The sequence below is a fragment of the Lissotriton vulgaris genome, chromosome 2_1, assembly GCF_964263255.1.
Source record: "Lissotriton vulgaris chromosome 2_1, aLisVul1.2, whole genome shotgun sequence".
Lineage (NCBI taxonomy): Eukaryota > Metazoa > Chordata > Amphibia > Caudata > Salamandridae > Lissotriton > Lissotriton vulgaris.
Window position 1 is genome coordinate 1,704,271,698 of NC_141687.1, and position 22,299 is coordinate 1,704,293,996.

Consider the following 22,299-nt stretch of genomic DNA (forward strand, 5'->3'; position numbering starts at 1 on the left):
TAACTCCGTTTCCATTGTCTACCTTGTTGACCATGTCTAACAAGTCAATATTATTTCATAAGTCCATTATTTTGAAATACACAAAACTAATAAATGATTTTGACTCACTTTTTAATCAACCATTTCTAACACTGTAGATATGTCATTATGGAATAGTCCATGCTGAAAACTTTCTTAAATTGTTAAATTTTGGCATTCATGGAGTAAGGCTGGTATTTTTTACCTCAAAGATAGCTACAATAACAATACCTTTATATCGTTTGATGTATTACAGGCACATTTTCACTTACCGTCTTCTGATTTCTTCAAGTATTAACTTTTATGTAACTCTATATTACATTGCTTTCCTCATGATTTTCCTTCAAAAGACTAAGTAAGATGTATCGATTTATATTCAAACTCTATACTGTTCGTCTCATGCTGTTTCATTAATGTGTAAGAAGATGAATTCATTTCAAGGTAACAATATTGATAAGATTTCAACATTTTGGAATAATGAAATTTCAACCTCTTTCTCATATGATACATGGAAAAAAATATGGTTGAATAATATCTCAGGTTGGTTACCTCTATCACTTTATCAAACAAATTCTTATCTTCTGTCTAATTGCTTATGGTCCTCCTTAAGGTTATTTCAGGCTAAACTTCTTCCGATTTCAAATTGTTGGCATTATAACTTACATACTGGTTCGTTAAAACATAGGCTTTTTGACCGTACACCTGTTTTTTACATTTTGGAATGAAGTTTGGGATGTTATACAAAAAATACTCAATATCTCTGATGAACACTGATTTGAATTGTTGATTTGCAAATCTGTTGTTTTTTCCAAATAATTGTCTGACTTAGAATGTAAACCTTTTAATTTTCTGTTATCTGCTTTAAAGTCTATTACAGCGTGTTTAAAAGACGTCTAATTATCTGTTCATGCTTGGTGGTCATGGGTTATTTTTACTAGAAGAGGTGCCCATTTCTCTTTGACTGGTATTACTCACAACTGTAACCTTTATCATTTATTTTGGAAAACGATTGATCATTATTCATCTTCTTAGATATGTCTTTCTCTATATATTTACTTATATTATAAGTTGCTCATGTTTTTTAACTGATAGTAGCTTTACTCAAATTGTTTTGTAACATATTTATGCTTGTTCCTATCCCTTCCTCTTTATTTTTATTATTATTAATTCTATCTTATATTGTACCTGTTTTATATTTAATTATTGTTCTTCACAGTTATATAGCCTACTTGGGTACTTTATATAGTACTCTTTTTTGTATTGTCACTGTTTATTATAAAATGTAAAAATCTATTTTGAACACAAATTGACATGCGCACTTTTAAGTGCCCACCACTCCTCCCTCGCATGGCCAGAAAACAGCACACATAGAAAGAGGAAGTAACTAGGAGAAATTAAGATTCTCTAGGAGTCTTTTGGATGCATTCCAAGGTTTACCAGTTCTGGTAAATTTGGGAATGTGTCAAACACCATGGTAGTTGCTTGAGAACACCCATACAACATCCATGGAATGCCTCCCTTGTGCAGAGTAAGGCAATGCAGCAGTAGACACTGTGTTGCTTTACTTCAGATTTTTGGAGCCACGTAGGGCCTTCAAAGTGGCCTTGCGTGGCTTCATACATCTAACTTAAAGTTTGTGTCCTGCATGTATCACATTGTGTGGTGTAAATGCGACGCTCACCACTCATAAATAGGCCACATAATGCTTTGCACTCCTTTGCGTTACTTGGAGTCAAGTTGGCGGGACATATGTTGTAGATAGTCATTCCCATGCTACTACCCATTCTTTTTTTACACAAAGCCCAATCTGCTAACAATGGTAGACAGAGTTTAGAGCCAAAAAATATAATATGTCCTCGAGGCAGGCATTAACAAGGAGAAATGTTTTCATTTCACCTAACCTTTCTGATATTGCATGTGTGGTGCAATGTACAACACACTACTACATGGGTAAAATGTAAGGTATGTATGAGCATAGTATTTTCTACTGGAAAGGCACCCTTCAAGTACAATACCAACGCTAGACATCACATGCACACCTTTGCAACATAGTGTAAAGGTGTGTGAGTGGTGCTGGGCAGCCTGAAGGAAAGTCTGCACTGAGGAAGAGAGCAGCAGCACCAGATCTTAGTAGATATGACGCTGTATGTATGTATGTATTGCGACTTATATAGCGCACGGATCACCCGAAGGCATCAAGGCGCTTGCCTTGGGAACCCGTCCTGGCTTTTCCCTGTGAGATAACCCCTACTGGGCATCCCCAAGGTGAAAGCCAGGCATCCCGCAGCGGGTGGGCCGCCGTAGTGGAGATTAAGCAAGCTATTGCCCAGAGTTGCAGTGTGGGACCCCATGATTAGAATAGGCACCGAGGCGAGAATTGTCGAGTCCGTGGACATTTTGGGGTCAGGACCCTGCCGCATCGGGAATTGAACCCTGGTCCCGGGCCAGACCTCTGCATCAGGGTCTGCCGCTCTAATCAGTGAGCCACACTCCTCCACTGCCGCGCGCTCTACTCCGCAGCGCAGTGGAGCAACTTTAGCTGTTGCATTGCGCTCTACATTCATAAATCTCCCCCTAAATTCTAGATTACCGGTGGTCCTCAAAGACTTTCTGTATAAATTGTGTAGAACATTTGTTCTGGACATAATAGTTGGATCAGACTATTGATTTTGCGTTGATGTCTAGGTGAGGTGTGGTTTGTTGAAACATTCACCTTATGTTTATGTTTAATAATGTGCAAGCCAATAAATAAGAAACTAAACCCTACCCAAACAATTGCTAAGTATGCATAAGAATTCATTCTAGGGTCTGCTAAGACTAGTAAAGTATTTATGATCCAACACAAAACTGTCTTGTGAATCAGCTTCTTGTGTATGTATTAGGTAACTGCACAAAGATTTTTTTTGGGGGGGGGGGCTATGAGAAAAATAGGCATCATCTTGCAACATTCCATAGAAGAAGCTGCATAACAGGCTCACATTTCAATGTTTTTTATCTACCCCGATTGGCAACCTGTTGTTTTACCTACCCTGTTTTGCACAAGTACAGAAGATTTCTGTCAAAGAAATTGTAGAAAGAGGAAACTCAAACATGCCAATTTATGTTAATACAGTTTTTTTGGGGTGGAGAGACAATAACACAAATCAATTTTGAGGTATACAAAAGCTGAAATCTTTGTGCGGGATCTCATTGTGTAGCAGGTTCGAATGTCTCCTGTCCCCTGGGGTCCTCCCATTGGTTGCCAGAGGTGTAGGGGGCAGGAAGCAATGGAACAGGAACTAAGCCAATCCAGTGGAATGTGCAACACTAATAGTGCTTCTGCTCGAAAGATGTGCTTGCTTATACTACAGAGAGTGAAACAATGCGAAAAGAGTTAGGCGTGTAGCTTGGAGTGCTAGGGACCTGGAAGGGCTGGTCCTTATAGAGGGGGGAGAATGTCTCTTAAGCTCAGCTTGTGGTGGTCTTTAAGGCAGCATAACATTTGTAACACTTTGTGCCTCACTATTCCGATCACAGGATTATGTTTTATAACCATCAAACCTTTTTGCAGTGTTACTAACCTGGCCCATACCAAGCAAAACTGGTGTTAACAGTGTTAAGACCTGCAAAGGTGGCTGTCTAGTAACACCATTGTAACACAACGCTAATGTTCTTGGTCTCATGAGAACTAACTTGCATGGCACACGTCCAAGAGCTCCGTCTTCTCTTTAATACACTTTATATTTCTATTGGTAGTATGCTTAGAACCACACCCTATTCTACAATGGCAACAACTTAGTAAAACTGATCATAAGGAGGAGAAAGGTATAGCATATACATTAGAGAATATAATTTAAAGATTTAATGCATAACAGAGCTGGCCCTTTGCAGCTGGCCTAACTGGCAGTACCAGAGTGTCAGACAGACCAGTCCAGCACTGATTAGGCGCTCAGATTCTTCAAATTCATTCTGATTAACATTTCATTCTATAGATCTATGGCCCGGCTCGTTTAAAGCCACATTTCCCAATTTTGATTTTAGGTTATCTGAAGATTTGCTTTCTAGTGCACAAAGCTGATTTAAGTAAAAAAAGCAGCATTTTATGGTTAACAAAAGGAATATGTGAATGGCTGACCATGATCGAAGATGCACACAGCACAGACGCGATGATTGTTTATTATTGGGAAATCTACTGGAAATAGGAACACAACCATCGAAACAGACACAGAAAATAAAAGCTAAATGGTTAGAGGTATAAAATCATTTAGATTCTTGGTTTGTTGGGCTTACCTCTTCTCCTGTCAGATAGTATGCTGATAAGAGCCCTCCAACAAACCGAATGTTAATTTCAAAGAGAGAAGCTTCGCCATGCTGAAAAAAGCAGAAATACAGTCTATTGTTTGTTCAAATAATGCATTTATGATAACCACTACAAAATAGTTTTATAAAAGCACTTAAGTAATTTAGCGTAAAAAATAAAAATAAACCTTGCTGTGCATAGTACAACCTCATGGTTACGTTGAGCAACAAAAATGAAAGAACAATGTACTTTGAAATGCATTAAAACGTCACGGTTCCTGTGATAACCGGTAGCACAGCTATCTGGTTGCAAAAGACAAATTGGGGACAGACATGTCACTAGCTGAGCTGGAAAGTAACTCCACCCATTGCTTTCCATTGGAATTTAGTTTTGTCACTTTTTCCCCCCTTGCTTTCTATTTCATGGTTTTATTTGTTTTAGCCTGTCTTTCTCCTTTGTGTCTGTCGTGGAACATAACCTGTTTATGATGAGTTCTGATTGGCTCTTTTTAACCTATACAAGTGTCTCCTTTTTGGGAACTTTATTTTGCCTTTTGTAAAAGCACTCCATGAGAGCGCATGCATTTCTCACGTTCTGTGTGTTTTCCCCCTTCTCCCAGTACATCCTTTGATGTTAAACATCAACCTCGCAATTACTATTCCTGCCAGCCCACGCCATTTAACAGTTTTTGCTTTTCTCCCCTGCCGTGCTCGACGTTTCTCTCTCCCCTGTGCTTTTGATCTCGACCTGTACGTGTTGTGCTTTTTGCCTCCGGTGTTATTTGTAAACAACCATAAACTCTGACTGCTCCTTTGTCCTTTTCCACCTCTAAGCTTTTCAACTTCTCTTCCCTCCGTTTAACCCTTCAGCAGGTCACAACGTCCAATTACATTCCATCTACATTCACATGCGGCTTATTTTCCTGAATTTACTTTCAACAATTAGTTGTATTATGTACTATACCAATTACACTCCATTCTTCATGCCTTTCCAACCCATTCAAACATACAATGTATGCTCTTGCAAGGCCCAGTCCTCTTCTTGCAAACCCACTTAGCACTATACACTCTTTTCTGCCCATCTAACCCTCCACAATTCCTTTCCTACTGCCTCTCTCATCAATAGCCTATGCAACTACACTTAAGAGGCTGTAGCTTCTTATGTGCAGCAGCTGTAGTGGGACTGTACCCCAAACACCCATTGAACCCAGATTACTGCTTTGTTACACAATTCAAGCAGGAGCACAGGAGCCCATTCACATCCTTGCACTAGGGCCCATAAAACACTGGCTACCACACCCAGGAATTCCATAAGTTTTATAGCTGTCTCCAATGCCAATTGCAAACTATGCTGCTTCATAGCTGTGTCCTTAAGTAACATCACCCCCGCCTATCACCCGTCTATACAAACCCCTCGACCCAACACACCTCTACATAATACTCTGTTTACAGTTTCCTTTATAACAGTCATCACAAAATAAACTGTACCATTTATAAACATTTATGTAATAGCATTTCTTATATTACTGTATTAATTGTTACAATCAGAATACAACTTTCCAATACAAAAAAATGTTTCCGTTTCTTAATTTTTTTAAAATGTTTACTTTTTTCTTTACACAATACTTCACAAACAAACATTGGCAAAGCCAACAGCTCAACACTCATATTATAAAGGCAAAACCTACTGGCTTTGCCAAAGGTTGTTTACCTTACTACCTCTTGTCTAGATTTTTTTCAGCTGGTGAGTTGAGGGTAGACACAGCTGATGGTGCTCACAAAGGAAAGGGTCAGTCTTGTTATCTTCTATCAAATCCACCGGCATGCAAGGTTTGGATGTTATTGTGGGTGGGTTTGTAGGCATACTGCCTTATTTATTTACTGCCTTATTTATTTTTGCATGTGGTGTGGGGAGTCAGTGAAATCACCATGGCACTCTCAATATGGCACCTATTTTTCAGATTTCTAACCAGGGACTTTTTTTGTCTGTTTATATTTATCATGCAATTGTACATTATTTCACCAAACGGACAGAATCCTTTTACGAGCTTAATTCCATTCCAAAGATTGCTTGTTTGACCTCAGCCTTTGAATTTTACTGCATCTTACAACATGGCAATCCTATTTCCTTATACTTCACTAGACCCCTTAGTCGCGATCGTCAATGCAAACATAGAACGTGGTTGCTCTATACATAAGCGAAGACTTTACAAGGCACTTTAGTCACTATTCTAAACGCAAACGCAGGACATCAGATCTGCCCCCAGAAGCAAGTGACGTTCTTTATGGCACTCATTCGGAATGGTGACACATGTACAGGCCTCCCAAGGGTTCGTTCACAGTCTTGGCCAACCAAAATACATGATGGTACACTCTGATTATGCTATTACCTGTCTGCACACATCTTCCTGCTTTGCAACTAGTATATATAGTTTCCATATATTGATGGGTTTGTATTTGTTTACTTTATTTCATAATTTATGAGTACAATGGAGCAATGTTTAGTTTCCCCAACTAAGGACTGTATGTAACTGGTCCAACATTAATTGAAGTACTCAAAATGTATTAAAAGAAGCATACATTTAGCATCAGCACGCATAGTGCAATAAAGGAAAAAGAGTTTCATGAGACTCAACAAAACTTTTATATGATTATAAATAAGTGAATTTACTAAAAAACAATTAAATGTTTCAGGATGTTTGAAGAGTAGCGCATATTTTCAACTGAAAAAGTGAGACCCATTGAAAAAGAAAACATTGATTGAGGAAATACATAAAAGTCATCTTTAGCCTCCTGGGATCTCTGTATTACATGTTCATGGTATTGACATATTGAGCTCTGTTTTGACAATATGATTTGTACAGTGATGGCAATTGGCTAACCTTATGTTCATAGAGGACCAAGAATATTTTCCAAGTAGCATGTTGGGTAGTGTGCTGTCCAGGATGTTATCTTTGTTACTTAGAGAAATCAAATCAAAAGGAATCCTTACCTGGTTTTAGGTAAAGGGCTTATCATAAATTCTAACATACGATAACATCCCCCACTTTTTAACAACAGTTTCTTAGCCATCTTCAGAGGCATAGGACAAGTTTGGCAAAAACACCAGATAAAATTTGCCACCATATCAATGCAGTCGTGGAGGACCACAACATGAGACAATGGTGCCCTGAAACTTAATTGTCAAACACTCCGATGAGTCAAGCCACAAAGTACAAAAGGGGAGCAAATGGTAAGCTGCTCTCTCCACAACTACACATGTAGCATTTGTTGCTCAGTTCTGAGATCACCATGCACCATGGGGTCATAGTAGCCAGGATGGACACAGAACTTTAATATGACTGTTATGACCTTTCTTTCACTGCCCATCTAGTAGTCATCTGCTAGCCAATCCCAAGTATAACATCTGTTATAAGGTGGAATGTGGCTTGTGGAATGAGGTTTCAGGGATCTGGAATGGAAAGTTGATGGGTGAAAGTTTAAAATGACAGCTCAAAGCCTTGCTGTTCCAGATGGTGGTGACCATTTGAGATGCTTCTTCAAATACACCTATACACCTAGATGTCTCAGCTTTCATTGGAATCCATCTCCTTAATATCCAAAGGTTTCACAAGGGCATGGTTACAAAAGTCATCAGTGCCCTGAGCTATGAATTCTTTTTGTCCTGGTTTTAGTTGGTAGAATTATTTAGCTCGAATCATTCACACTAACATGTCTCTCTTCGGAAGCGATAACTCACCACATTCAAGTCTAGGCTTTTCTCCACCCAGTTTTTGGCATCTTGGAATGCTTCGTTAAGCTCCATAATATACAGAGTATCCAAAGCATCTACAATTGTAGCTCCTCGAAGTCCACCTGTGTAATAAAAGACATAAAAGATTAAGTTCAACTTTATTCAATATTGTGGGCCAGTGTCGTCAGTATTGTATTCTTTTTTTATATTTGTTTTTATTGACATTTCAAAGTGAAACATAACAAACTGCTTGCAAATAGACCATTGTTACATAAGCATCAGCAAGACTGTCCCACAAATACATTGTAGTTGGCATTGCATGTGTACCCGTCTCACCTACAGCCTCAACAGATGAGTGATGTTCACCAAGCAGCAAATCTTATCTTGAGAGAACCTGTGATGGCATGGTTCAATATCCAGGGCATCACCTCGTGTGTTGCACATAAGTGGTCAGCCATCCTGTTCTAGACTCAGCAACCCTGTCCCTCCCGTATTACCCCATAGCCCCCACATCAGACGGCATTGTCTCATCTGTCCCTTGTCTTTCCCTAGCCCATGTGATAAAGGGTTCCCAGATGTCCATAGGTCTAGAGGTGGGGGGCATTAACTCCCAGAAAATGGACAGTTGAGAATGTCCAAATATGACATCCCTAATCCATTCCTTAATTGAAGGTGTCCTCTTCCTCCCCCAGTGTACTGTGATTTGGCGTTTGACAAAAAGAAGTAGTGCATGCAATTTGCAAACCTTAACTGGTGTATCTTTTACATGGCTCAAATAGCCTAGTAAGTGAGTGGGATCTAAATGGTGTGTCGACCATCTAATGAATAATTAAAAAGACTGTAGACCAATACGATGTCAGCTGAGGACAGGTCCATGCCATATGTAAAAAGGTTGCCCCGGTGAAACTACATCTCCAGCAGCTGTCGTCGCCACGTAGTCCCATATGATGTAAACTAACGAGAGTCTTGTACAATCAGTGAAGGAACTTGAAATGTTTTGAGTGAAGTTTGTAGTTTGGGGATAAGTCAGTGAGTTGGCGGCAGCAGTACAGCCACTGATCCTCCGTCAACGAAGTGGAAAGTTTGTCATTCCACGCTTGGAATGCCCGCGGTATGAGCTTGAGCACACCAAGCATAAAGTGACATGTCTGGGGCCCCCAAACCACCCTGACAAAGTGGAAGCATCAGCAAGTCCCAGGACATACGAGCTTGTCCACCTGCCCACACCAGCTAGACTAACAGGGACCTGAGGGTCTTAACGAAGATATTTACAAATAAATAAAGAAATGTAGGCAGTACCACCATTTTAGCTAGTGCAATTTTCCCAGCTAAAGAAAGTGGGAGCTTCGCCCATGCAGTGACCTTTTCTGTCAGCCAAGCTATGGCACCGCCGTAATTCATGTTCCATATATCTTGCAAATTTCTACCAATCCATATGCCCAGATATTTTACAGGCTCCTCCGCCAACTTCAAGGGATATTCAGAGATGACAGAGTTGTGGAATTAGTCAATGGGAAACTGGCGGATTTGGCACAATTGATGGATATGCCAGATATGCCGCCAAATGTTATGAACTCCCGGAGGAGAGGGTCTAGGTTGCTGGTGGGGTAGGTCACATAAAGCGTAACGTCATCAGCGTATAACGATATGAGGAGGCTTCTTGTGCTAAAGCCAATACCCCTGGCTGTGTGATGCTGCCGAATATGCGCCACCAGCAGCTCCATTGCTATTTGGAAAAGCAGCTGGGACAGGGGGCAACTCTGCCTCGTGCCCCGCGAGATAGAAAAGGGTGCCGACATGGCTTGGATCCATGTGAACGGTCTAGTCGGTTTAGTGTAGAGGAAGCGGATTAAGTTTATAAATAACAGCCTGAACCCCATACGAACAAGAATGGTAAATAGATACAGCCACTCAAATGTGTCAAACGCGTTTGTAGCATCGAAAAAACCTGCCACCGCCCTTACGTTTGGATGAAGATAATGTAAGACCAAGAATAGAGACTGGAGATTGTGTGAGGTGGATCGCCCCAGAGTAAAACCCGTTTGGTCCGGGCAGGAGATTAAAGGGAGTAGAGGATGTAGCCGGTTGGCGATAAGCTTTGCCAACATTTTTATTAAGGACAGCATTCTGTAGGAATCCGATTCATGATCCGGCTTCCGAGGTTTTAGAAGAGTTATGATTTTAGCCTCTTGCATGGTTGGCCGTAGAATTCCTGAGGTCTGTGCTTCTTTGTATAACGCAATGAGGTGCGGCACAAGTTCTTCAGCATATGTTTTATAGAAGGCGGTGGTTAGGACATTCGACCCTGGGGCTTTGATGACTTTGGAGACATCCTCCACTGTAAATGGGAAATCCATGTAGTTCCTATGTCTTTGATTAAACCAAAGCAGTTCTAACGAGTCAAGGAAAGGCAGTAATCCTTCCGGGCTAGACTCTAGAGTCGCGGTGTATAGGTTTGAGTAGAAAGTGGAGAATTCATCTAATATGCCAGTCTGGCCTCTGATAACAATGCGATTCCCACTGATCAATTCAGGAATGTAGGCCAAGGAGCGCAGGGCGCGTATCATGGCAGCCACAGTCCTCCCTGGCCTATCGCCCTCCCCGTACTGCTGCACCTCCGCGTATTTCCCCAAGAACTTAACTTCCGGCTGCGCTACCTCCTCGAACTCCAGCAGTCTTTCCTTTAACAAGGCCAACATCTTGGGGTTTTTGAGAGGAGTAGTACTGTGTTTCCAGGCTTCTGATTTGAGCCTCTAAAGAAGCGAGTGAGCCCCGGATGGCGTTTAGTTCCCGGGCCTGACGGGCAATGCATTTGCCCCAACTTACCACCTTAAAGGCCTCCCAGAGAGAGGCCTCCGTGTCTACCATTCCAGAGTTCAGAGAGAAATAGTCAGTAATATCAGTCCTAATTTCTTCCTTGAAAACCTCGTCCAGAAGAGCGTGCGGTGGAAGCCGCCATGTAAAAAGACGTGGGGGCAAGTCAGGGAGTGTTAGTTGCAGATGACAAGGGGCGGGATCTGATAGAGACCTAGGGAGGTGCAAGACCTTGATCCAAGTGGCGACATCTCGCGACACCAACCAAAAGTCTATCTGAGACCACGCGCCGTGATGTTCGGAAATACAGGTGCCCTCCCTAATTGTGGGATGTATACATGTCCAGATGTCAACTAGGTTTCCACCTGAGACTATAGCGTTCAAAGCAGCGCTAGCAAACGGGTGTAGTGTGTGGGAAGTCCCTTTCCAATCAAGATCATCGTCTAAGATGGCATTAAAGTCCCCACCACAGATAATAGTGTCATATCCAGTCCCCTTGACCCTGGCCCAGATATCTTGAAAGAAACTAGGGGAGTCCACGTTGGGGCTATACAGAGCCATTATGACTAGCGGGAAGCCACCCAGAGTGCCCAGAAGGACAATGAACCTACCTTCCCGGTCAATGTGAAGCTCACTTTCCCTCCCGTCTAAACCTCGCCTGATCAGTACAGCAAGCCCCCAGGAGTAGGTGGAGTAATGGAGGAGTACACAAAGCCCCAGCAATTATGTTTCAGCCTTGGTGATGGTGCAGTATTTAGGTGCGTCTCTTGTAACACACATACGTCTATGTTGTGCCTCAGCAAATAGGCATGCACCAACCTATATTTCCTGCCATCATTCAATCCCCAAATGTTCCACGTTAAAAAATTCAAGCAGTTAGCGTGGTGAACAGCTGTTTGCTACATAAAGGCTCAGTGAGGCAAGGGCCGCCTAGTATATTCCTGAACCACCTGGTGCAGACATTTATTCTAAACAGTGTCATACTGGCTAAAAACATTACAACTAAGCCCAACCCCGACGCACCACCCACACCAACCCCTCAAACAGGTTGTAGAGAACCCACCCACAATAACAATAGTACACAGTAAGCAAAAGGGAGACTTCCCATAAGAGCGCAGAACCGCAAGCGTACTCCCCTGACAAAGCAGGATGGCCAAGAATCTGTAGAGAGTTAAACCATTGTTACAAACAAACCGAATGGAGCATCCATGTGTCGTACCAGCACCCTGGGAGGTCTGTGTATATCAAACAGCTCAGCTCGGCCAGACGCGGGGCAATCCATCCCTGCCTGTCATGAAGCCCGCCAAGACCACCCAGCAAGCCTGCCCAAGGTGAGAACAAATGCTCCTGACATGAAGGGTTGCAAAAAGAACTTGGGCACAACAGTCAAGCCCAAACCTTGATAAAACACACATTAGTCCCCCACCCACCAACATAGATCAAATCATCCCTAACACAGTTTACAACTGGGCTAACGGCACATCAATTGTTGTCACTAAGCTGATCCTCTGCGGAGGCCGTGGATCTGGAACCCTGTTTGGATTGTTTGCCACTGACGTGCTTTGCAAACTTGAGGGCGGACAAAAAAGTGTGCAGTTCCGTCATGGGTGACCCTGAGTTTGGCCGGGTGTAAGAGCGAGTAGGTAATCTGGGCCTGTGACAGGATGAGTTTAGACGGCAAGAATTCACGCCGTGCTTATTGCACCGCAGGCGTAAACTCTGGACAGAAAGAGATTTGATTGCCCTTATGCATGATTTTCCCTTTCCAGCGTGCCAGTTCAGAATAGGGTCTCGGTCCTGGTTATTAAGAATCTGGGCCAGGATAGGTCTGGGTGCGGGGCCAACAGGTGGTTTAGCGATACCAAAGAGGATGATGGACGGAGCCCTTGAGCAAATCAAACACTCACTCCCAGTCATTAGCTCACTCCACCACCCCAGTTCAGACATGGCCATATGCAAATCAGTCTGACCCTGTGCCTCATGGGAACAGTCCAGCCCAAGCTACCAAGCTTCCCTGGACCGGAAACTAGCATCCTGGGACCGGTTTCAGGTACATAAACCTCATCAGCCAGGCTTTCTTGAATCTAGCGCGACCTCACCTCCAAGTCCTCATTTTTGGCACGAATCAGACCCAACACTTTGTCCATCTGTAGGAGCTGTTCCTTCGTTTCGGCCTGGAACTCGTGGAAATCGGAGACCCTGTTGTTGAGAATGTCATGTCTGGTTTTGTGAGTGCCTACTTGAGATTTGACCACAACTAATATGGCGTGAGTATGGCCAGCTTTGTGTCGATGTTCCATAGACTAGACCGCATCTTGAGCATCAGTGTCCACAGGTCTTCCCCCCAGTCCTCCATCTGTAACTTAGCAGATCCCTCAGCACCGGCCTCGGGGTCCGACTCTATGAGCCTCGTGGTCCTCCGCTGGTCGAAGTTTAGCTTCGGCTGTTTTCAGTACTGCTTACCCATGCTGCCTGATTTTCCCGGCAGCAATGACGAGCTGGCAACTGCCGCACTACCTCTGCTAGCACACCTGCAGCACGGGAGACCTCAAGAGTACTGCACACTGACTTCTCACAGAACGACCAATGGAGTTCTCTGACCCAGTACCAGATGTGGGCCACACATGTACTTCTCCCTGCAGGGTGTTGGCACTTCAGTGCACCCCTCCAAAGAGGGCTGCTGCAGCCGACGCAGGCCCCAAGAATCAAGGTAACGTGTGTTACGCACCCTGCGCCAGCGTGCCCTTCAATGCGCCCAACTAGACAGGGCGCACGTCTTGCCCTGTGATGTAGGGGGCCCCTGAACAGTAGATGCCACCTTCAAGCAGCATGGAGACTCACACTCATGTCATTGGGCAACACTGTCCTCATGGGCAAGCCTTCTGGGGAAACGCACAGCCACAATTCTCAGGAACAGCCAAGCTGCCCAAGCGCACTGCATTTAGAACAAGGATGTCCCAGCAGGGTGCAATATACACTTCAGATGGGCACCGTTCAGAATGGAAGCCCTGAGCTGACCAAATCACAGCAGCGTTTAGACAGGATGCACAAAACGGCTCACCAGCTGGTTCCATCTTTGCCTGGTGACTCAGTAAAGGCAATCCACCTTCAGGCCCTCCGCATCTAAATAGTGCGCAAAATGGCATGTAAAGCACAGCCAGCGCCAGGCCAGTCCCTAGAGGAAGATCCACTTTAGTATTGAGATAGCCAGTACGATACCGGGGAGACTAGGCCCAGCAGCGACCCAGTGGGCGCCACCGAATGACAGCAAGCAGGCCCCTCGCTCAATCAGCCTGCTAGATGGCGCTGCCACCTCTTCCGTCGCCTCACCATGACCCCGCAGCTGCGCCTCCATGCCGGGGTACGGGCCACGCAGATAGGGTCCTAGAGGCAGGTTCACGCAGTGCTGCGACAGGGCCTGGTCTCGCCTCCGACCTCATGAAAGTGCTCCGCAACCATCCAAACCACGGCCCACGACATGAGGGCAGCCGCAGGCGCAATTACCGAGTCAGCCCAACCGTGCAGCAACAGAATGGGTGCGCACAGTCCACACCACTCCAGCGAGGCTCGCAGCTCAGCCCAGGAGCGGACACCGGGAACTCAGGACACAGCAAAAGGAGTCGCTCCTGGGGCATCCGACCCGGAAGTGAAAGTAATGGGGGACCAAGGGAAGTGCGTCATGGTAACGCCCCGGAAGCAGCCATGGGGCACGAGGCTTAAAAGCCCGCGACCATCTTAGAGACCCCCTCTTTGTCTGCTGACCGCCCAGGAGTCGGACGTAGCTGGAAGAAGCCACCGTAGAACCGTTGCGTGGATCGTGGTTTAGCGAGGGTCAATCCGACTCGGGAATACGGTTAGCAGGCCTTGCAGTGTGTGCGTGTTGTTAGTAGTATTAAGCAGGCGATATTGCGTGCGAGTTGTTTTCTTGTAGTGCAAGCGTGTGGGGCAAGGAGTTTTTGGTGATAGAGCATCAATTTCCCTTGGGCACAGCGGTAATTACAGAGCGCGCAGGAGCAGAGAGCTCTCGCGATCGAAGTTATTTTAGCATAAGGGATGGGAGGATACTCCGAATGCATGTAGCTATTAAGCGGTACTAATGCTTTTTTCTTTAAGTGCAGAATGCCGCCGAAAAGGGTACAGAAGGGCAAAGAGCTCCCAGCCAAGAGAGATGATTATCTCGCTCTTACAGAGCTTCTGGAGTTCACAAAAGAGAGAGGCGTGGATTGGGCGCTAAAGACTATGCGAGAAGGAGCTAGAGCCGACGCGAACCCACAAGAGGAAAGAGGGAGAGGCAAGAGAACGCGGCGTACACCGGAAAAGCTTAAAGAGGCGGCGAAGGACAAGCGGCCCAAAGTGGCCGAGCCCCAACCAGCATCACCAGGTGAGGAGGAGATGCTAGAGACAATTGACTTGAGCGCGGTTACAGATAAAGACAAGGTCGCCCTCGAGGGACAGAATGTTGCTGCTAAGACAGCACAAATAGGGGGGGCTCTCGTCGCTAATGCGGAGGCGCCCTGTTCACAGATTACGTTACCGCCGGTAATAGCACAACCGGGTAGCGGAGTATTGCAGGTCTGGGTACAATCCGGAGGAGTGGCGCAATTACCGGGGATGCAGTTATATGGTTCACATGGCCAGGCAATCGGTAATGGTCCAGTGAATACGATGATCCCGGCAAGTGGGGGGCCTGTAATGTTGAGCGCCTACCCGAGTTTAGGGTGTCCACCACAGGCCCCAGCAGCTAACACCGCAGTTGATTTGTCTGTGTTGCCTAATATCCAGATACAAGGGGGGCTGGGGTGCAGTCGGCAGGTCATCCAATGTTAGCATATAGCCCGTTAATGTTCGGTTCACCCTCAATGACATTGTCGTCATCTACGGGGATCACCTGGCACGTACCCGCGGATATAAAAGAGAAAATACTGAGGGGTGAATACGTGGATGTGTTCGACCTCATCAATGCAGGGGTGGCCTCAGGGAAAGCCAGGGGTGGGAAAGAAGGTGAATACAATCAGAAAAAGGCGTGGGTGGATTGGTCCATGAAGAATTGGATCACGGGATTTGCTATTTATGCTGCTGTAATGCTGGAAAAATACCCCGGACTGGGCCCTCAAATGATGAGTTACATATCCTTGATACATGGGGCGGCAGCTGAGTTCCCAGGTCAGGGATGGTTGAAATATGATAACAAGTTCAGGCAAATGAAGGCAGCCCACCCAGGGATAGCATGGGATCAACGAGAAATCAATCTATGGCACAGTTTTTTATTCCTCCCCCTCAACGTCTAAGACTAGTCCCCCTGCTCAGAGTCAGTCCTTTCGGAGCGACAGGGGGGTCGGTGATAAGAAACAGGCCTGCTGGCAGTTTAACAAAAATGAGTGTACCAGGGGGATCTCGTGTAGATATAAGCACTGCTGTCCGTACTGTGGGGGAACGTCTCACCCAGAAGTCAGATGTTTCAAGAAAACAGGAAACAATAATGAACAGACCGTCCATACCACTACAAAAGGGAAGCCACCTAAAACAGCTGACAAGGCTCCCAACTCCCATTAAAAGTCATGTATTGACACACCTTCTTAGTAAGTACGATAAACTAGAGGAGGTTCAGTTCCTACTTAATGGCTTTACATTTGGTTTCCGCATCCCGTCCACAGCTTCCCCTACTAAGGTCCCGCCTCGCAATCAAAGTTCAGTGCTTCAGAATATGGAGGCAGCGCAAAACAAGATCATGAAAGAAGTTGCTTTGGGGCGAGCCGCGGGTTCCCCTAATCCTGATCTGGTCTGCTCACCCCTGGGTTTAGTTCCTAAAAAAGAGGGGGGTAAATTCCGGCTTATACATAATCTATCAAGCCCCCCAGGGTTATCGGTCAATGATAAGCTGGATCCAGAACTGTGCACGGTGCGATATACAACCTTCGACTCAGCAATTGAAAAACTACAGGCCATGGGCGAAGGAGCCTTGATGGCCAAGGCCGATATTGAATCAGCGTTTAGGCTACTCCCGGTCCACCCAGAGGACACCAAGCTCTTGGGTTTCACCTTTAATGACAATTATTTCATAGATCTGTGCATGCCCATGGGATGCTCTATTTCTTGTGCAGTTTGAGACTTTTGCCAGGTTCCTTGAATGCGCGGTCGACCAATTCCTGAGCTCAGACAGATCACACGCTGTGGTGCATTACTTAGACGACTTTCTATTCATGGGCCCTAAGCGTTCTCTGTCATGCAGGAAGGCCCTGCTGGGCTTCCAGCATCTGGCCGCAGTGCTGGGGGTGCCATTGGCACTGGAAAAAACAGAAGGTCCCACTACATGTCTGACATTTTTGGGCATTGAAATCGATACCGGAGCAGGCATGTGTAGGTTGCCAAGAACAAAGGTAGATGCCTTCAAGGCCTCAATTGATAGCTGCTTAGAAGCAAAGAAGGTTACTTTACATCAGTTACAGGTCCTGTTAGGGCAGCTGAACTTCGCTTTGAGGGTCATACCGATGGGCAGGGCTTTCTCCAGGGGTATAGCGAGGGCTATGTCTGGGCTTCGTGCAAAGCACCACAGAGTCAGACTCTCAGCTGACGTGAGGAGGGACTTGTTGATTTGGAAGTGTTTCTTGCAGGAATTCAATGGCACGGTGTTGTGGCGGGCAGCCAGCACCGCAAATACCGACCTCGAGCTGTTCACTGATGCAGCAGGGAGTATTGGTTTTGGAGCAATTTTGGGGCCTAAGTGGTGCATGCAGCATTGGCCGGAAGAATGGATACAACAAGGTTTGACCCGTAACGTCACTTTCCTAGAACTGTTCCCTATAGTAGTGGCGTTGAATTTATGGGGGGATATGCTCGCAAACAGACACATTGTTTTCTGGTCAGATAGCATGTCGGTGGTTATGGTGATCAATAACCAGAGAGCAACCTGCGCATGGGTCCTCCGTCTTCTAAAGGAGCTAATATTGCAATGTTTACGTTACAATGTACATTTCACTGCGAGGCATGTCCCTGGGGTTGAGAATCAGGCGGCTGATGCGTTATCTCGTTTTAAGTTGACAGAGTTCCGGGTGCATTGGCCGCTAGCAGAGAAGACAATGACAACTTTCCCAGCGGAGCTATGGAAGTTTGGTGCCCCACAGCCTCCGAGTTGATAGCGGCATCCTTGGCCCCCAAGACTAAGTGTATGTATCAGAAGTCTTGGGAATGTTATAAGATATACTTAAGGGGTGCGGGCCTAGTAGATGCCTTCATACCTCAGAGTGTGTTAGGATTTATAGTACAGCAAAAGCAGTCAGGGAAATCAGTGGCTTTTATGAAAAGACAACTATCAGCACTGGCATTTTATGCAGGGTTAAAAGGTGTTACAGACCCAACGAAAGACCAGAGGGTGAGAAGAGCCGTTAAGGGGTGGGAACGTTTAACGCCTGGGGCGAAGGACTGCAGGAGGCCCATAGATGTAGGGAAGTTGGTAAAGATCTTAGAGACGTTACCGCTCGTTTGTTTTCCCCGTACGAGACTCAACTATTTAGGGTGGCATACGTGTTAGCCTTTTGTGGAGCGTTACGGATCTCAGAGTTACTCCCGGCCTCTAAGACAGATAGGGAGGGAGGTTTAAGGCTCGCGGACATTATAGAGTCTGCAGGTGTCCTGAGACTCAGGGTTCGGAAGTCGAAAACGGATCCTTTAGGGAAGGGGACCTGGCTACAACTCGGAAGAGTGGAGGGAGAGTCTTACTGCCCAGTTAGGCTGATGAGAGAGTACATACAAGCTAGGCCTCGAATGGCCGACGATAGGGTGTTGGTTCACAAGAATGGTTTGCCCCTCACCGGGTTTCAGTTCACAAGGGTAGTAAAAATGACCTTAGAAAAGATCGGTTTTGACCCAACCGATTTCACTTCCCATTCTTTTCGTATCGGTGCAGCGACCACAGCCGCTGGCCTGGGGCTGCCTGAACATACGATTAAGAGATTAGGACGCTGGAAGTCGACATGCTATGAACGTTATGTACGCCCGCAATTAGTCTAACAGTTTTACTATTTTTCCCCCCTGCTTATGTCAAAGACCGTGCTTACCGTTGCTTTCAATATTTACCCTAGGTACTCCCCCTCAGAGACCTCAAATATGTTGGTGCGGCCACTCCTTCATTCGCAGGGCGGGTGTGTTCTTCAAGGAGACACTCTGGAAAAGGGGGCACATGACACAAGGATGGGATCATCACTGGGTGGGGATAGGCGGACAGCGCTTAGCTGACATCCCGAAGGATTTGAGGACGGCCTTGGCCAGAGGCATGCCTTACCCCGATGTACTCGTGTTGCACTGCGGAGGCAACAATATGATCCCGGCCGGGAGGAGAGGAGTGAAAGAGTCCTTGTTTACCACCTTAGCAGCGGTTAAGAATATTTTGCCTAAAGCTATTTTAATATGGTCGGAAGTCATCCAGAGACAGGTATGTTCACGGGGTGCACCCCCGAAGGCAGTTAATAGATCGGTGAAAAGGCTAAACCAGTCAGTGGCGGAAATCCTGCAGAAATCTAGCATTAGAACTGTTCGACACAAGCTGCTACAAGTGTCCAGGCCTGAGCTATATGCGAAGGATGGAGTGCACCTATCAGAGGCGGGCACCGAGATATTTATACAGACGGTGTTAGGAGCCATTTCTGAAGCTCTGGAGTGCGGGGGGAGGTCGAGTCCGCCAGTAAGCGCCTCGCCCTGTGGCGGGGTCCCGGACAAGAATATCACGGGAACTTCTTTGGGCAGTGCCAGTTTTTACCTCTGAACAGGTTTCTAAATCATCATGGGCTCCGGGCTGGCGGGAGAGTTGGGGCTGAAAGGCTGGTGGCCCTGGCTTCTCTAGCCCTACCCCGGAAGCCGCTGGTTGCCACAAGTGGTGGCAGATTATTCACCTGCGGCTCTGTTGACCGGAAGGGGGTTGACTTAAGGAGAGCAGGCTATTTTGGTTGTGGCCTGCTGGCGCAACCCGAACTTAAAAACATGCCCATTGGAGAATGGGCGGTTAAAAGAGTACATGTATATAAGTGTGAGTTTCTTAATACTGTGATGTGTAAATAATTTGACTTTAAGAAAAAAGAACTGGAGGCAATGAAGTAATTGACCTAAGAACTTTTAATAAATATGCACACTGCGAAAAATCATACAAGCCTCCCGAGTTTAATTGTCGAATGGGGGTCTGTTAATGCATTGGGGGGGAGAGTGCACTTTGTCTGACATCTATTAACCATACCAGTCCAAACCTAGAATATTAAATTGGCTCCTGTTTGAAGCAAGGTTCCAGCTGAAAATAGCTTGCATGTCTCATTAGGGGCTTCACCACAACATTCTCATTTACCTGGGCAATAAACTAGAACGGTCGGGGCAATTGTTTCTTAAGAGGTGCCAATATCTCATTGCTGAACCCGTAGAAGCTCAACAGAAAGAAAAAATACAAACGCTCCTTCTCCAGCTTAGCCCCTAGAATATGGAACTCACTGCCACCCACAATCAGGACGACCTCCTTCAAGAAAGAAATGAAAAGGTTTCCGATGACCAAATTTCTCCATTAACAATCCAGCGGTATGCTTCTGGACGACTCGCATGTTGATAATGTTGGATCATGACCTTCCTACTCTATTGTTACTTTGCAGTTTTTCTGTCCTTACTTGTAACCGATTCCTTCTTTTTCATATGTATAACTTGTTTGCTATTTGTTCAGCGCTCTGATACCTGGATGGGTCATGTTTGCGCTTTATAAACACTTCAAATAAAATTAAAATAAAATTGTCTGTGATCTGCAGCCTTTCAATTTTAACAAATCAAACTCAACTGTCTATTCTTTTAAAATCATTACATTCACAGCATTCAGGTGGTTGATAGTAGCACCTGCCAATTTAATGAACTGAGAACGGGAGAAGTGTGGTATGAACACTACATAAAGACAAGTTACTATTATTTTTGTTACAGCAAACAGAATAACAATAAGTAATGTCAGCCCAGTGTAATATTTACAAGAAAATCCCATGGACACTGGCATCAATCACTTGACATTCAGTTGGCATTGCACTCTGCGATTCAGAATTTTGATTCGATCTAATTATAGCAAATGTACAAATGTACCAGTATACAGCGATTTGAAGGCAAGAAAGAACATTCCAGGGCTGGAACATGAGGGTCCTGGTGACCAACAGTCACCTGGAAACCTCAGCATGGTGCTCATGTGATCTGCAAGGAACAGAGAGAAAATGATCATCAGCTCTGACAGAAAAGAGTAGGAAGGGGGATTTTTGTGGGATTTTTGTGGGATAGCTGCTGCTGCTTCAAGATTGCAATTGCCGGATGCCTCTCCTGGTGTGATGCTATCCCCCACTACACATACATTATCTCGGAGAAAGACCCAGCAAGCAGCAACTTTGCAGCTCCTAACTCTCTGAAGCGGGACGAGTCCACCACTGCAGGCCACACACAGGTTTCAGATGATTTTACCTCGGAGTTTTATTAACCACATAAACACGTTTTCTGTTTGGAGCTTTAACAAATATGAGGCACGAGTGCATGATTATGAGATATGTACACACATAGGAATAATTCTCTGCAGGTGAAGTGAGTCATACAATATTACTCAGCCCGATGCGGTAACAGAAGCATTTGCAAGACAGTCTGAAGCTGGGTCCCGTGACAATGCATATGGGGATTAGATTAATCTCTGTAGAAAGTTCTATTTGCCACATGAAGCTATTATCATTTTATATCTTATTTTAACAATTGTATTTAAATAATGTATTATATGCTACACTTTGCAATGGTTTTAATTAACTGAGCAATAAAGATTTACTTACTAACTTAGACCCCACATTTTTTCAGGCTACGTGTGCATCTAGGATCCTTGCTCACTTCTTTAGCTTACCTTTAGTGCAGGCGCTATGCAGCAGTTATCCTTTCAATCACTAAGGAGATTTCTAATTCTTTAAATACCATTGACACTATTAAATAAACAGAACTATACAGGTCTCATTCTCTGGTGTACCCAAGGCTAAATCGACCTGAGCTCTTTAATTTAGACATACTCCAGACTATACTGCAGTGCAAATGAACACAGGGGTGATTATCAGCAGACAAAATTGTCTTAGAGGGTTGCAGCTATACAATATAATACCTCCGCCCTACTAATTTATGAATAAGCTCTTAACCAGCCAATAGACAGTTATCACGGTAGTACATACAATTCACATCCATAGTTAATTGAAGGAAACACTGTCCACACCATTAGATTTGGGTGTGAAGCAATCTATTTTATAACTGACCTATGTTCAACCATTTGTGTTGCTGAACAGGAAATTCTGCTGAATACAATAGAACAGTATAGACCCTCCTTGGAAATGTTATTGATAACATGTAATATGATTATTGAGTATAAGCATTTAACTCTTTTAATCAGTACATGTAAATGTCTGAGGGTTTTTCCAACAATGGAAATTCTGTTC

At 44.9% G+C, this 22,299-nt stretch overlaps 1 protein-coding gene across 1 annotated transcript in view; it reads right to left on the reverse strand.

The window, feature by feature from the left end:
• The window catches only part of MAN1C1 (mannosidase alpha class 1C member 1), a 274,960-nt gene that overhangs the window by 131,068 nt on the left and 121,593 nt on the right, over positions 1-22,299 (reverse strand). The window contains exons 4-5 of the mRNA XM_086957684.1: positions 8,036-8,151; positions 4,288-4,368 (exon numbers count right to left, since the gene is read on the reverse strand). Of these exons, the coding sequence (XP_086813810.1) occupies positions 4,288-4,368; positions 8,036-8,151 (197 nt within the window). The remainder of the gene's footprint in view (positions 1-4,287; positions 4,369-8,035; positions 8,152-22,299) is intronic.